This window comes from Planococcus citri, chromosome 5 (genome assembly GCF_950023065.1).
Source record: "Planococcus citri chromosome 5, ihPlaCitr1.1, whole genome shotgun sequence".
Classification (NCBI taxonomy): domain Eukaryota; kingdom Metazoa; phylum Arthropoda; class Insecta; order Hemiptera; family Pseudococcidae; genus Planococcus; species Planococcus citri.
In genome coordinates this window covers 8,625,963-8,639,973 of record NC_088681.1, presented here as the reverse complement: position 1 = coordinate 8,639,973, position 14,011 = coordinate 8,625,963, and the positions used below count along the sequence as shown (strand labels likewise).

The following is a 14,011-nucleotide window of genomic DNA, read 5'->3' as shown; positions in this document are numbered from 1 at the left end:
TTTCAACTCCTGGCGCAGAACCCGCTCACCTCATATGATTTCATATTCGTTCTGAATGAAACAATAGAGAGTGTCAAATTTTTAATTCCTGGCGCAGAACCCGCATACCTCAGTACTGTTTCCTGTTTGTTCTGATTGAAACAAATGAGCGTCAAATTTTCGATTCCTGGCGCAGAACCCGCCCACCTCTGTAGACTATCCTGTTTGTTCTGACTGAAGCATTTGAGGGCCAATTTTTTTATTTCTTGTGCAGAGCTCTCCTAGGTACCTCTTTGGTCAAATTTTTCAATCATGATTGTTTGGTCACTGATGGATCGTGATCGACTAAAATTGGGCTTAGAAGAGGAAGAGTAAGAAAGAATGTTCCAACACAAAAATTTCTTCCACAACCTAGGTAGATACGAATTTTCCCAGAACTTTTCTACGATGGTATCAAATGAATTTTCTCATGCTGAATGTCAAATGAATGTTTCTATGATGATTCCAAACGAGATTTTTCAACGCTGATTTTTGTGATGAGTAATTTCATATGTATTTAGGAAATAGATTAAAGCTATGCACAAGTTGCAATTAAACGTTACTTAGCTGACTATGTTTGCTGCACTACCAGGGCCATCTCATTCTCATTCTCTATCCATCTCGAGAGTTTACCTTTTTAGAACCTATGTACATCTTCGACGTGTAGAAAATGAAGTTTTAGCGGATGCTTATTTACCTATATATATTCTTGACTCGTGTATACCTAGCTTGCATGGTATGGTACTCGTACAGAAGCGCTTTTCGCTATTAATATCGAGGCTTTTATGCGATGCTTAATGATGACATGAGTTATTGCGACAGAATATTGTGCTGGTGCCCGTGCCCGGTAAATCAAATAATGCAAGTTTACTTACTCTAACCTTTTCAGTTTGCTTTTACTAAATAAATTGACTAGATGGAAGGCACTCGGTTAAAAGCTTTTTGCCAATCGCAGAAAGCGATCTTAATTTCATTTATGCCGTAATATTTGAAAGCTGTAATAGGTACTAGGTACTGGGTACTATACCTCATCACTAACATCTTTTGAATAGGTACCATAGACGACGACGACGGTGGCGGCTATGGAAATATAATATCCACGCACGGGTATATAGTTAACAGATAGTTTCGTTTGATGGAGTCGGAGCCAGCCTTTAAATGGACTTTATGTACATACAACAAGCGAACCGTATAAACTATAATATGGTGCGCAGCAGTCTTAACTTAGGTACCAAATTAACCTAACCTTTTACCCGGTAATGGTATATCGATCATATTCGCCAGAAAATTTCGACGTATATTAAATACCATACCGTACATATAACGCGTAGGTACCATTTACTACTACGTACTATAGTATAGGAGTAGGTACCTGCAAATAATTAAAAATAAAGCTTTTCTAATTTCGTCACACGTCGTAGCCGCGCGAGCACCGCGGCGCCGCTCGGTTCCCTTTCGCCGTCATGTGTTTGCAAAACCATTTCGCAACGAGAGCCGATATTTTAAAAGCCAAAACCTTCGTCGAACGCGTTACCTAGAAATTTAATAAATAAAGTAATAAATCATTCCATCCCTGCTGTACCCGTATACTCGTCTCGCTATCGACGACTCCTCAGACGCGCCGAAATATTCCGACATCTATTAGCGAGTACCGAGTATTAAATATTTTCGATTTTATCAACCCTGTGGTATCGATGAGTGAGGTCTCTCATTTCGCATAATATCTTCCTGTCTGCGACTAATTAACTGCTTATGGGTACTCTTTGGTGGCTTTTATTAATACTTGTACTACGTTGGTGACAAATATGAATTATGTTGATGGTAATTTATAATGTGGTTTAATTAATGTCGAGTCGTTTTCATTCTGTTAATGATGAGTTGGTGACAAATCTTTACTCATTGTAGAAAAATCCTCACGCAAATTAGCTACTTATTCCCACACCCTAAAAAAAAGAAGATTAAAATCAATAGATATTCACACCATCGCATCAGGGCGCGCCGATCGCAAAAAAAGTAAGTAGGAGGATTTCGATAAAATACAAAGGAGACCGTTTTTAGCCAAATTTTTGTAAAAAATGATGACTATTGCGGTAGGCCCAATTTTGGATAAAAAGGTCGGGAGTCAAAAATTTTAATAGTTCTCGACGTTTTGAGCTGGAACTAGACGGTTCCTGGTGTGTCAGATTTTATACATATATTTATAAGTTTTAGCGTGAGGTTGATTTTTACATTTTATGACCTGGAACCTGTTCTAATTGATCAAATAAAATCAAGCTTGTGGAACGAGGTTTTTTTGGGAACTGAAGTTGACCCCTGCAGTGGGGAGGGTCAAAGTTGAAAATTACAGAAAAGATCATTTTTTTTGAGGAGCATAATATGACCCCAAATGAACAAGAAGGGTCCAAAATCATACCATTGGTCATTACTCTCACTGTGATCAACATATCCAAATTTCAGTTTCCCAGGTCATCCCCAACTTATCTAAGGTGGGGAAAACCCCATATCACCCCTATTTTTGACCCCCTCACCCCTCAAACTGATCTGGGGGGTCCAAATTTTCAGCATACAATGGGAGGGTGCCCCATGAGTACATATTACAGGTTTCAATCTTCCAACCCTTTTCGACCTCTCTCCAGGGTCAAAAAAGTGGATTTTTGGTCTATTTTACCTGTTTTTTTTTTTGGCATTTAGGAAAGCCTACAGCCCCTTCAAATTTACCTAGGGGGTCCAAATTTTCACAGTGCATTGGGAGGATATACCAGAAGTGCCTTTTGCATAAATGTCAACCTTCCAACCTCATTTGACCCTTCTCCGGGGTCAGAAAAGTGAGTTTTTGGGCTATTTTATGTGTTTTTTGACTTTCCACCAACCTTTAGGAACGCCTACAGCCTCTCCAAATTGTCCTAGGGGGTCCAAATTTTCACAGTGCATTGGGAGGATATACCTGAAGTGCCTTTTGCATATGTCAACCTTCCAACCCCATTTGACCCTCCTCCAGGGTCAGAAAAGTGAATTTTTGGGCTATTTTATGTGTTTTTGACTTTCCACCAACCTTTAGGAACGCCTACAGCCTCTCCAAATTGTCCTAGGGGGTCCAAATTTTCACAGTACATTGGGAGGATATACCAGAAAGCGCCTTTCGCATACAGTGGGCCCCGCTTATTATGGTCGCATTTGTCCGAGGCAAATTGATTTTATTAAGCGGGTGATTTTATAAAGCAAACTTTTGAAAAAACACAATTTTCACATAAAAAAATTTACTACAACTTAACAATGTACATGCACACTAAAAAGATGAATTAAAATTACGATAGGTACTCCCGAATTCGCGATTTAGGTACATAACATATCTATTTTTCAAATTTTCAAATGTTTAGACCTTTTTCCCTTTATCATCACTTGAGAGAAAATTGTTAGAAATCAAAATTTAAAAATAAGAGGATAATAAGTGAAAAATTCCAAAATTTTTGATTCAAAGTATGAAAAAACAGGCCATTTTCCCAAAAATACCTCAATATTTTCACAAAATGATTCTGCTAAGCGGGGAGTTTGATCACAATAAACGAGTGATTTTCTGTGTAATTAGGTACAAAAAATCAGGACCATGCCATTTGATTGCATTAAACGGGTGATTTTATTAAGTGGATCCATAATAATCGGGGCCCACTGTATTTCAACATTCCAACTGCCAGTGTGGGGGATCTTCTCCCATACCTGATTAGCACATTTCTGGTGATATCTGACTACTCATTTCTGCAGTCAGAAATTGCCGTTTTGACAGTCAGATTCGCAGTCTGACCACAATCAACCAATCAGAAACAAGTATTTTTTTGAAATTCCAAGATGGTGCTGACTCGTTAGAAAACTGAGTGGAGATCTGAGTGTGGATCAGAATCACAGTCAGATATTGCCGTTTTGGCAGTCAGAAAATACATTCTGACTGATATGTGGTCATATCCCTATTCAGATGCACTATCTAAAAAATTCCGTTTTGCCAACCGGGTACAAACAATATCTTGACATGCACAAACTAACACCTTGTGATGTTGAGACCAGACTCATCTCCTCTGCTGCAGAAGTAATGAGGAGGAGAAGCTTTGGAAATATGGCTGTAACAGCGGTCAAGTCCAATGGGCTACTCACGCTGGAGGAAGCCAACAAAGACATACAGTAGAAGCTCGTTATAACGCTTTTCAAGGGACCAGAGAAAAAGAGTGTTATAAGCCGAAGCACGTTATAACCGAAAGTCTCATTTTAACACTGATTAGCGTTATACCACGAATTCTCGTTTTAAAGTGAAAAAAGCGTTATAAAGGAAGTCAAAACGATGTACGTAGGTAAACTTGTAATTAATATTTTGAATTTAAATGCATATACACACGTATCTTTGAGTGGGAGACTACCCAGGAAAGTTCTGAGCTCGCTAATGGTTCAAGGAAATGATCGGAGGTCTTCAAAGTGTAGAGTCATGTTTGGAAGAAACGTATTTTTTTGCCGTGTTATGGTAGTTTAACTTGTGCAGTCCTTCGGTCATCCTCCCTCAAAAGTTGCAATTTGAGCTAGATTTCAATTCTGGCATTATTTTTTCGATTTGATTGAAGTTAGAGATGAGTGTCGATATCGATTCGCAAATTCACGCAACGTTTGTGAAAAAACATTTTTACATTGTGAATATTTTTCAACTCAAATTTTCCATTCATTATATTTCGCATAAAAATAACATGTAAAAACTAGTTGTTGAATGTCTTAAATCAACGAAATTGAACAATAATTGTCGAAATTTCAGAGCGTTAAAACGCGATTTTTAGATGCTCAAGAGCGTTATATTGCAATTAATTTTACATTGATTTAAATGGGGATGTCAAGGGACTGGAAGAAATCAGCGTGATAACGAAATCAGCCATTATATCCGAAAGCGTTATAAAAAGCTTTTACTGTAGGTATTTCTACAAGTGCCCTCCTTTGCACTGGCACACTGTGTCAGCCAAGACCTCGGAATGTCTAATGGGATAGCAAGGGACTTCATCCGCTACTTAGGAGGTAGAGAGATGCTGCTGACCCAACCACACAATGTGGGGGAAGTGGCTACTCTAAAGCATAAAATCGAAGGAATTGAGCCAGGGTCACTATATAATATTCTGCATCATCACAAAAATCTACTACTACGACAAACCAACATAATATAAGGACTTCTCCCTTGGCATCCAAAATCTTGCCAGGGAATGTACTAGAAGAAAAATCAAAAAACTCGCTATCCCACGGATTGGATGTGAGCTAGACCAGATTGACTGGGGCCACGTATGGTCAATCATCGTGCGAGAATTCAGGGAGATACCTATCAACTCTGATGGATCAAAAAAAGTTTGTTACCATACTTTTTTGGAGGGGAATATAAGAAGGAAATATCGAAGGAGAGAACGTCCCCCCCCCCAGCAAGAGCCCTCAAAGTTTCTGGAACAAAAATTTGGCTCTCACGGAATGGCATACTGCTACAACTTTTTTTGAGTTGAAAGACACTGGGTTGATAAGGAGAAGTGATTTTTGAATAAATGAAGGGGTTTCTCGCTTCCTGGTCCTCATTGATACCAGTTTTGAGAAAAGTGACTCAGTTCTGAAGGGTTGGTATTTGAGATACTGCGTCGACCTAGGCCAGTGCCATCAAAATCCAAGCTCATTTTTAGGGTTTTACTGAGCAGTTGAAAATTCGACAATCTCTTAATTATTTATCCACAATAATAATACTTAATTCAAAAAAAAAAAACAACATTCACAAGAGTCTTAGGTATTCAACTCATCAACTCGGACACAGACGCAGCTACGTTCATCAACATCGCGATGGTTCGGTCCGACTGAAGCGCAAAACAAAACAGATATCTTCGCTTAATTGATGAATCCTCTTCGGCTGAAGCTCAAAGTGAAGGATTAAACCTATCCCGAACCTGACAGGTTAATTCCATTCACGTAATTCGAAAGTTTTATCAGGCGCCATTTTGAAATAGTGTAAGTTTTTGCGAATATATACGAGTAGGTAAGCAGGGAGGCCGAAAAATAGGATAAAATATCGGTCTCGTAGTAGGTACTATAAGATAGAGGTACCTATACCAACTACCAAGTCTCTATAGTCCAACTGGTAAGAAAAAGAAAAAAAAATCTCAACCGGATCAAGTTTAATTATAGTACCTAATACCCTGCGAATTTATTAACTTTGAGTGACGAACAACAACGAATAAAAGTTGAGAGGCGTTCGGCTGTGTTGTGTTGGTGTTTTAATGAAATAATCAATCGCCTTTCACGATAGAAAGAGCCGAGCAGGTGGTGACGTGCGTCTGTCTTCGGCGATTACCAGTTCCTAACTTGCAAAGCGCGTGCTGAGAAATTGCATACCCATGTGCTATGTGCCTGAATTGAAATGAAATACCAGGCGAATTGCGAATGCAACTTATAATATTGTTGTATTGTTGGATGGAAGGACCAGGAATGTGACTATGTGAAGGAGGAGAGGGGCAAAATGCAATTTATCTAGTCGCTTTGGCTTATTCGTGAGTCGAATATATTGCTGATGAATGATGATGCTTGAATGGCGATTATTCGAAGGTGTATCTATCTATTAATGAAGGAAATACTTTCGAGAGTTTTGTAGAAGGTCTAAGCAGATCATGAACATTTTTGACACAAATGAAAAACCTTTTGGGTGCAAAAGAAAACAACTTTTGGGCATAAACGAAAATTTCTGGTAAAAGTGCTCATTTTTTGAATAAAATGAACATCTTTAGAAAGGAAATGTACCCACATACAGTTTTTGAATAAAATGAGGATGTAAAGAAAAGGAACAAAAATTGTTGGTCAAATACTCAAGTAAAACATCAGATATTTAAAGAGAATGCATATGAGCGAAATTCTGGGTAAAAATAGGATTTTTTTATTTCAGAAACGTGAACATTTCTTTAAAATAGTAAGAATTCAAAATATGATTATTTTTTGGAAAAAATTTGTTTAAAAAAAAAATGAAACAAATTATGAAGGAAATATTCATGTTTTTCGAAAGATTTGATTCATATTTTTGTTTTGGGGGGGGGGGGGGGCAGCATTGGATTGGAAGAATATATCAGAACGAATTTTTAGATAAGTAATACCTACTATAAGTATAGGTACCTACTTACAATGACTGAAATTTGTAGTAAAAAACAAGATTTTTTTGAGAACAGTGATATTTTTTTCAGTGATTTTCCGAATAGAATCGATATTTTTGAGGTGAAATAAAATTTTCGTAATAGAGAATGAACGAATTTTTGGTAAAATTTTGGGCAAAAATGATGATTTTTTTCAAAATTTAGTTTTTCAGAGAAGGCCATTTAAAAGAAAAATGGCCATTTTCTCAAACAAAAAAACAAAAAAACATTAGGTAGCCTATATGTTTAAAAATGATTAATTTTTAAAGAAAATTTTTTTTTTTTGAAAAAAATGAGCATTTTTGGAGTAATGGACGTTTTTGGATGAATAAGAAACAATTTTTGTACAGTAACGAGATTTTTCTGAGGGAAAGTGAGTGTATTATAATTTTGAGATGAAAAAAAAATCAAACTTAGGTATGTAAATGGTCCAAGGTAGGATGCAATTTGGATTAAAAATGTCGATATTTCATGTTATATTTAATTCGAATAATGTTTTAGCTGTGATTAGTGATTCAAAACGATTTTTTTTTTTTAGTTTCAAAAGAAGACAACTTTTGATTGTTACAACATTTTACTAACATTTTGAGATGCTTCATTATCAGCTTTGAAATACATATACTATGATGTTTCAAGCAATTGTTATGAAATTTACAATAGCTTTACTAAAATTGTATCCATTTTTGGCGATTTTTCTGTCATTTTTATGTCCATTTTGCACGTTTTTATACAAGTTTCAATGTTTTGTTACATTTTGTTCAATTTTACTGAAATTTCATCACTTTCTGGTACCATTATTTTCAATATTTTGGCAGATTTCTCGATTATTACCAATACAGAGTCATTTAGTGTGATGAGAGATTTTTTTGAGCAGTTGAAGCTTTCTATCATAATGCCCAACCTTGGAGTTCAAATTGGCTCACCGACTGCTACAACTTAGAGATAATCGAGAGTAGTTTTAGAAAAATATTCGCCAAAACTCTCAAAAGTTCAAAGATCTCAATTTTCAAAAACATTCCAAATTTCGAAGCTGTAATTTAAAAATTTGAACAAAAAATCCTGAAGATCATTATTTTTCTTTTTTTTTCTCTGACCAAAATTGGAGGGTTGGAAAATTGACTTCTCGTGTCGAAAATAATGTTATTTTACTTTTGAAAAATTATTAATTTTCAAAATTTTTTGTTCTTGCTTGACTCGGGCTTTTATTCCTATTTTTGAAAATATTGAACATTGACTTGTTGCATTGTCAAAAGTTTAAGAATCAAGTTCTCGAATTCGTCAATTTTTCACAGCTTTTCCTTTTCTTTTCTCTGGCCAAAGTTGGAGAGTTAAAAAATTACTTCTCATTTTAGAAATTTTGAAAAATTATCAATTTTTGAAAGCTTTATTGCCCTTGCCAAAAAAATAAGTATCATAATTTACTGAAAATTATTGTTGAAAATTTTAAATGTTGAAGCTATGAAACACAATTTTTTGCATCAGTTATTCTGCTTTTCAAATTGTGATTTTTTTCAAAGCTTTTGCTCTCACTTCCCTCCAGAAAATTTCAATTTTACTGCACATGCAATTTTTCAAATATTTAATAACGAAAAATAATTAACTCTTGAAATTCAAGAAACATAACCAAATCAATACTTACTTACAGAGTTTGTAACGGTGCAAAAAATGGCAAAAAATGACAAAGAAAAGGTGTAAAGGTGTAAAATTTCATTCGAAAGTATACCAACAAAAAAAAAAAAATTGGAATTGAAACTTTATAACAAATCGTTTTTGAATACCTTAAAATTATTCAACATTTTTGTTTCCAACTCTCCCCCTTGCATCTATTTCGCGTTGCCAACCTATATTTTTAATTTAAAAAAAAACACATTCTTTTGAGTACCTACTCGATATTTTTGAGCACCCTGTATTTCATGCATAAAACCTTTTGGGTATTTAAGTGATTTTTAGAGTTGCGATCGCATCAAAGATAACACACTCGTTAATTCTTGCAAAAGATATGAGTAACAATCTGCTCTGATATGCCTTTTTCGTTATCAATAAACATCTGATAAGATGCCGAACCAGTGGGTCGTGTGTTCTAAGGACTAGACGATGAGTCATCTTACTACAATGCCTTTTTTTCGAACGGTGATATCGAGTGTTGTCATTTTGCTTGTTCAATGCGGTTTATATGAGTAGTGTATATTCGTCGTTCACCTTCGTACTCGTAGTAGGTCTAGGTACGTCTTCTTTTAGTCATTTATCGTTTTCGTAATCGTGTGGTATTCGTTTTCTCGGTTTTGTTCGCGAAATGTCGTATTCGACGTTGTTTCGAATTCGCGTTAATTGTAAGTTGATGATCCGTAGGTTATTTTTTCGTATTTCGTACTTCTCGCGTGTATTTTAGTGTTGCTCGTATTCGTATCGTCAGATTTACATTTATAGACATAGATATTGAAATTAATAATCGAACGAGGTGTTATAATGTCAAAGCAAAAGAAGCCGAAAGGTAATTACGTACAATAAAATGAACCAATACGTGGGTAAGTATTTGTAGCATGTTGATGTGAATTTCTCGTACTTACGTAAGGAAGCACGAGGAATGTTCAGCAGAAAGAGGTATACAGTCAACAAAAAGCTCGATAAGACGAAGGGATGAAAAAGAGAAGTGATTCAAGTTCAAAGTAAATCTCGCGATTTGCACCATGTACTAGGTAAATTCCATTAAAGATGGCAACATATTTCAGATTAAAGTCGTATTTCTTACTTATACGCGGTGATTAGTTGTAAGTTTTGTGATAAATTAGCGTTTCAGCCTGAAGCCAAATTAATATTTAAGACTACGTAGCACATATCTTCACTATTTATACGTAGTATATTATAGTGTGAAAATACCCTCATACTTACACGAGTAGGGGTGAGGTACCTCTACCATAGATATAAATGTAATACTTTACTTTCATCGTACCTACTAGATACTATTTTATTGCCTTGTTTGGTTCTTGCAATGAGACGATGAGGAGGGATGACGAAGGTATAATGGAGCGAAGCACTCACCAGGGTGGCTTTTGTATTTATAAGCTATATTTTCGCATGCTTTTTAATACGTACATATATACTTACGTTAACGTGTAGTCGTGTACCTACACCTAGTAAGTAGGTATATTGGTAAATTTACGATATGGTTTGATTTATTTTACAGATATACGAACGTCGTGTTTCGGGCCAACACAATCATGAAGTATGAAAGGTAAACAGGCCGCGTGTGGTACCAAAGATGTCGTGTCCGTTTAGCAAAATTTCTCCTAATTGCGACGTTTATCGAGAAAAACATCGTCAAAGTTCGGTGCAATTTTCGTCCGATATCGAGGATATTTCTACGTTAAATTTGAAACATTTGAACGAGGCTATTTCGACGTTGACCAATCCGCCGGTGAGTGAATAATTTTTTCTAGTAGATATACATATTTTGTTTTTGAATACGGTGGTGGATATTTTTAGAGTGTCAAAGGGGGGGGGACTATCTCTATTGCGAGTTTATTCGACAGCAGGGCTATTGATGAGATTTTTTAAATAGATTATTATTTGCAAAATTTCCACTTTCCCCAGAGCCCTGATCCAGATTTGTTCGTTCGCCACAATGAGAGGGAGATGGAGGGAGGGGGGGCTCTCAAAGCTCGAATATTTGAAAAATAATATTATGTTCGATTTTTAATTTGAAAACTTCCTCTTTTTGTTGTTTTATTTCGAAGGATTGAAAATGACGAATTTTGGACGCAGAGAGGGTAGTTTTGAGGTACCACGTCCGGCCCTTCCTCTCCAAAATCACGAAAAAGTACTAAAATGCCATTTCGAATGATTTTTGCCTAACTGAGATGAGGAATTCAGCTCCGAAAATCGAAAACATGGAAAACTGTGAATCATTTTTGAGAATAGGTCTACTGGATTTGGAGAATACGAAATTTGGAGAGCTCACGTACCCTTGTGTTCTAAAAAAAAAATCAGAAACATTCATCAGCTGTTTTTAGGTTTTTTTTTGGAAAGATTTGTTTCAAAATGTTTGTAAATTCCCATGAACATGAGTGATGTATTTCGATAACTTAATTATACATCCAATACTCAGACCCCCCTTCCCCCCACCAGTCCTTGGTCCTAAATAAATCCTAAAAACAGATTGAAATGACGTCGTGTGTGGCACGTAGTTTGTGAAGTTTTCGAGGGTCCTCAGTTCAAATAAGTATTTGCCAATTTTTTAATATACGACCCCTCAGTGCTCCCCACTCTTTGAAAATTTTGAAAATAAAGCACGAATGAATTACAAAACTATGAGATGGCACGAAGATTCTATTGATTTATCAAAATTTCCTAAATTCTTGCTCTTTTAATTCTTCAGATTTTGAAAAAAAAATCTTGCGATAAAATTGAAAAAAATGTGGCATGACGTATTTATTATTTGTTCGATTGTTTTTGTTTCGAAATGAAAATATAAATTGATTTAATTCATACATAAGTATGTACATGGCCCTCGTTCCCAAATCTTCATGTTTACTCAGAAATTCACTCGTTACGTCACAATCCATAGATTTTTCGTATTTCTTTTCGAAATTTGGAGATCGATTAGAAGGATACTAAGGGATTTTTTATCTGAAAAATGAATACTCAATAGATATTTGAACTCTCAGCATCCTTGAATTTGTAAAAATCTATATTTCACACTATAATGTAATTTTTTGCGCTTTTTTTTCAAAATTGTAGAGGGCAAAATGCAGCGAGAAGTTGCATCGAGAAAAATAAGTGAATATTCCAACTTAGCAGTCTCAAAAACGTCACATAATGATGCGTTAAACAGCATTGAATTTGAAGGGGGGATTTCGACCATATTTGGAGCACGGTAGTTTTTTCGAATTTCAATCAAATTTTGAACCATATTGTACTCCTCAGTGGTGTTCAGATTTCATTTCGGAGATTCGTTTGTTCAAAAGAGGACAAAAATGAATCTATAGTGCAACTTTTTTCTAATTTTATTAGTATAGCCTTCAGTTTTTTATTCATTTTAAATGGTCGTGCTTTTAAAGTGAAAATTGAACTTTGAAATTTTTAATTCTAATTTTTTATTTCGAATTTTTTAGCGTATATTTTCCCTAAAACGTCTCAAACAGATTTTCTTATGCCAGCAAGTCTCGAGATAAGCTTTCGTGGGGGACTTTTGAAGAAGAATTGAGTGAAATGGGAGATTTGATTCGAGTTTTGATTTGAGTCAGTTTAGAATGAGCTTTTTATTTCCAAGCTTTCAGATTATTTTATGGCATATAACTAAGAACTCGAAACATTTCAACGTTTCAAGTTGATTAAGTACACAGGGGAGGGGGGGGGTGAGATTCAAATCTCTAAAAGAGAATCGTGTTCTCATTTGTAGATTTTTTGAACACAAATCTACTGTTTTAAAATAGATCAAAATAATGTTTCTCACTAAAGCATGGCATTTTTGAAAAAATTAAAATATCATCACATCGTACGAGCAAATCAAAGGAGGGTCCCAATTTTGAGGGAAAAAACTCTTGATTCTGCTTTTAAAACATTATACCTACATAATGAATAAGGAAATACTGTGAGAAATGAGTAGGTACCTACTTTCGACCCATTTGGGTGAAAAATATCAGCAGAGACGAGCTAAGAACGAATTTCAAAGATTCGAGTAAATGAGTCAGTCGAGAAGAAGAGTGGTGATTTTTTAGTTGTGGTCATTCCATGTCAACTCAACCAACGTTTTTGGGTCATGTCCTTCGATTTTGCTCAATTTTTTTTTACAATATCTACCCACCCAGTAATTAAGAAAGCCGCAATCAGTTTGGTCACAGCCCCCTCAGGGGGCGGGTGGGGGAGCTTCCATTATTTTCACATTGTCTCGAGGTACTCAACTTCAGCAGCCCATTCCTCCAAAACTATGTTACTTTGATCAAAACTGATTTCACAGTTCGAAAAGGCATTAAATTTTGAACTTTTTAAGTATTTTGAAATTTTCAAAAGTTGAAAGTTGAACTTTCAATTTGAAAGTTCAAATTTCAAAATGGCGCTGTAAGTGGGAGCTACCATTTAAAATTTTTAAAAAAATTCCATAGATGCAAATTTTGATACTTTTTCGAAATATTTAGGTTTCGAGATGGCACTCTTGACGGAAGGGGAGCACCCCCACCCCCAATTTTGGGTGAAACTTTTAAAAGAAAATCTGGGGCATGTGATATATCGAATTGTATGTTTTCGACGACGCTGAACACGAATATGACGTCAGATTTGTGATTGGACCCGTCCACGGCCCCCAGCACCTCTCCAAAGGGGGTGACCCCCCCAAAAAAATGGTTACATTCGTGTGACACATGCAATAGTATGTTTTTGATATCGCTGAACACGAATATTGCCTTAGTTTTTCGAATCGACTTCACCCATGGCCCCCCCCGAACCTCCCCCAATAGGTAAAAGTCAAAAAAAATTGTTGGGGCCGTGGATGGGATCCTTTTTTTTCAAGATTTAAAAACAATTTCCATACCTAATACGAGGTGGCAAATATGGAGAGTATAAGAAACTTCATATTTCTGAGTTACTCGAGGATAAAGATCAAGGGTTTTGTGAATTGTGAGAAATTGAACCCTTTTTTCGAGTTTGTAATTTTAAACGGACAATTTGACAATAAAATGAGAAATCATGGGGAAAAAACGAAAACTTTTTTGTTTCAGATCAGCCAATCCCTTGAAGGGGGAGTGGAGGTGGATGAATTCCAAAAAATTGCGCTTCTTTCAAAATTGTATACGATTGATTCCATAATTTTATGAATGAAAAAAACAACA

At 35.7% G+C, this 14,011-nt stretch overlaps 1 protein-coding gene across 2 annotated transcripts in view; it reads left to right on the top strand.

Moving 5' to 3' along the window:
* Positions 1 to 14,011, top strand: part of Gycalpha99B (guanylate cyclase 1 soluble subunit alpha 2) — a 671,156-nt gene that overhangs the window by 40,119 nt on the left and 617,026 nt on the right. Inside the window, exons 1-2 of one of the 2 annotated variants that reach the window (XM_065366356.1) lie at positions 9,474 to 9,678; positions 10,372 to 10,602. In XM_065366356.1, the coding sequence (XP_065222428.1) occupies positions 10,447 to 10,602 (156 nt within the window). In that variant the 5' untranslated portion in view covers positions 9,474 to 9,678; positions 10,372 to 10,446. Of the gene's footprint in view, positions 1 to 9,473; positions 9,679 to 10,371; positions 10,603 to 14,011 lie in introns of those variants that run through there. The other variant, XM_065366355.1, reaches the window with a different exon arrangement.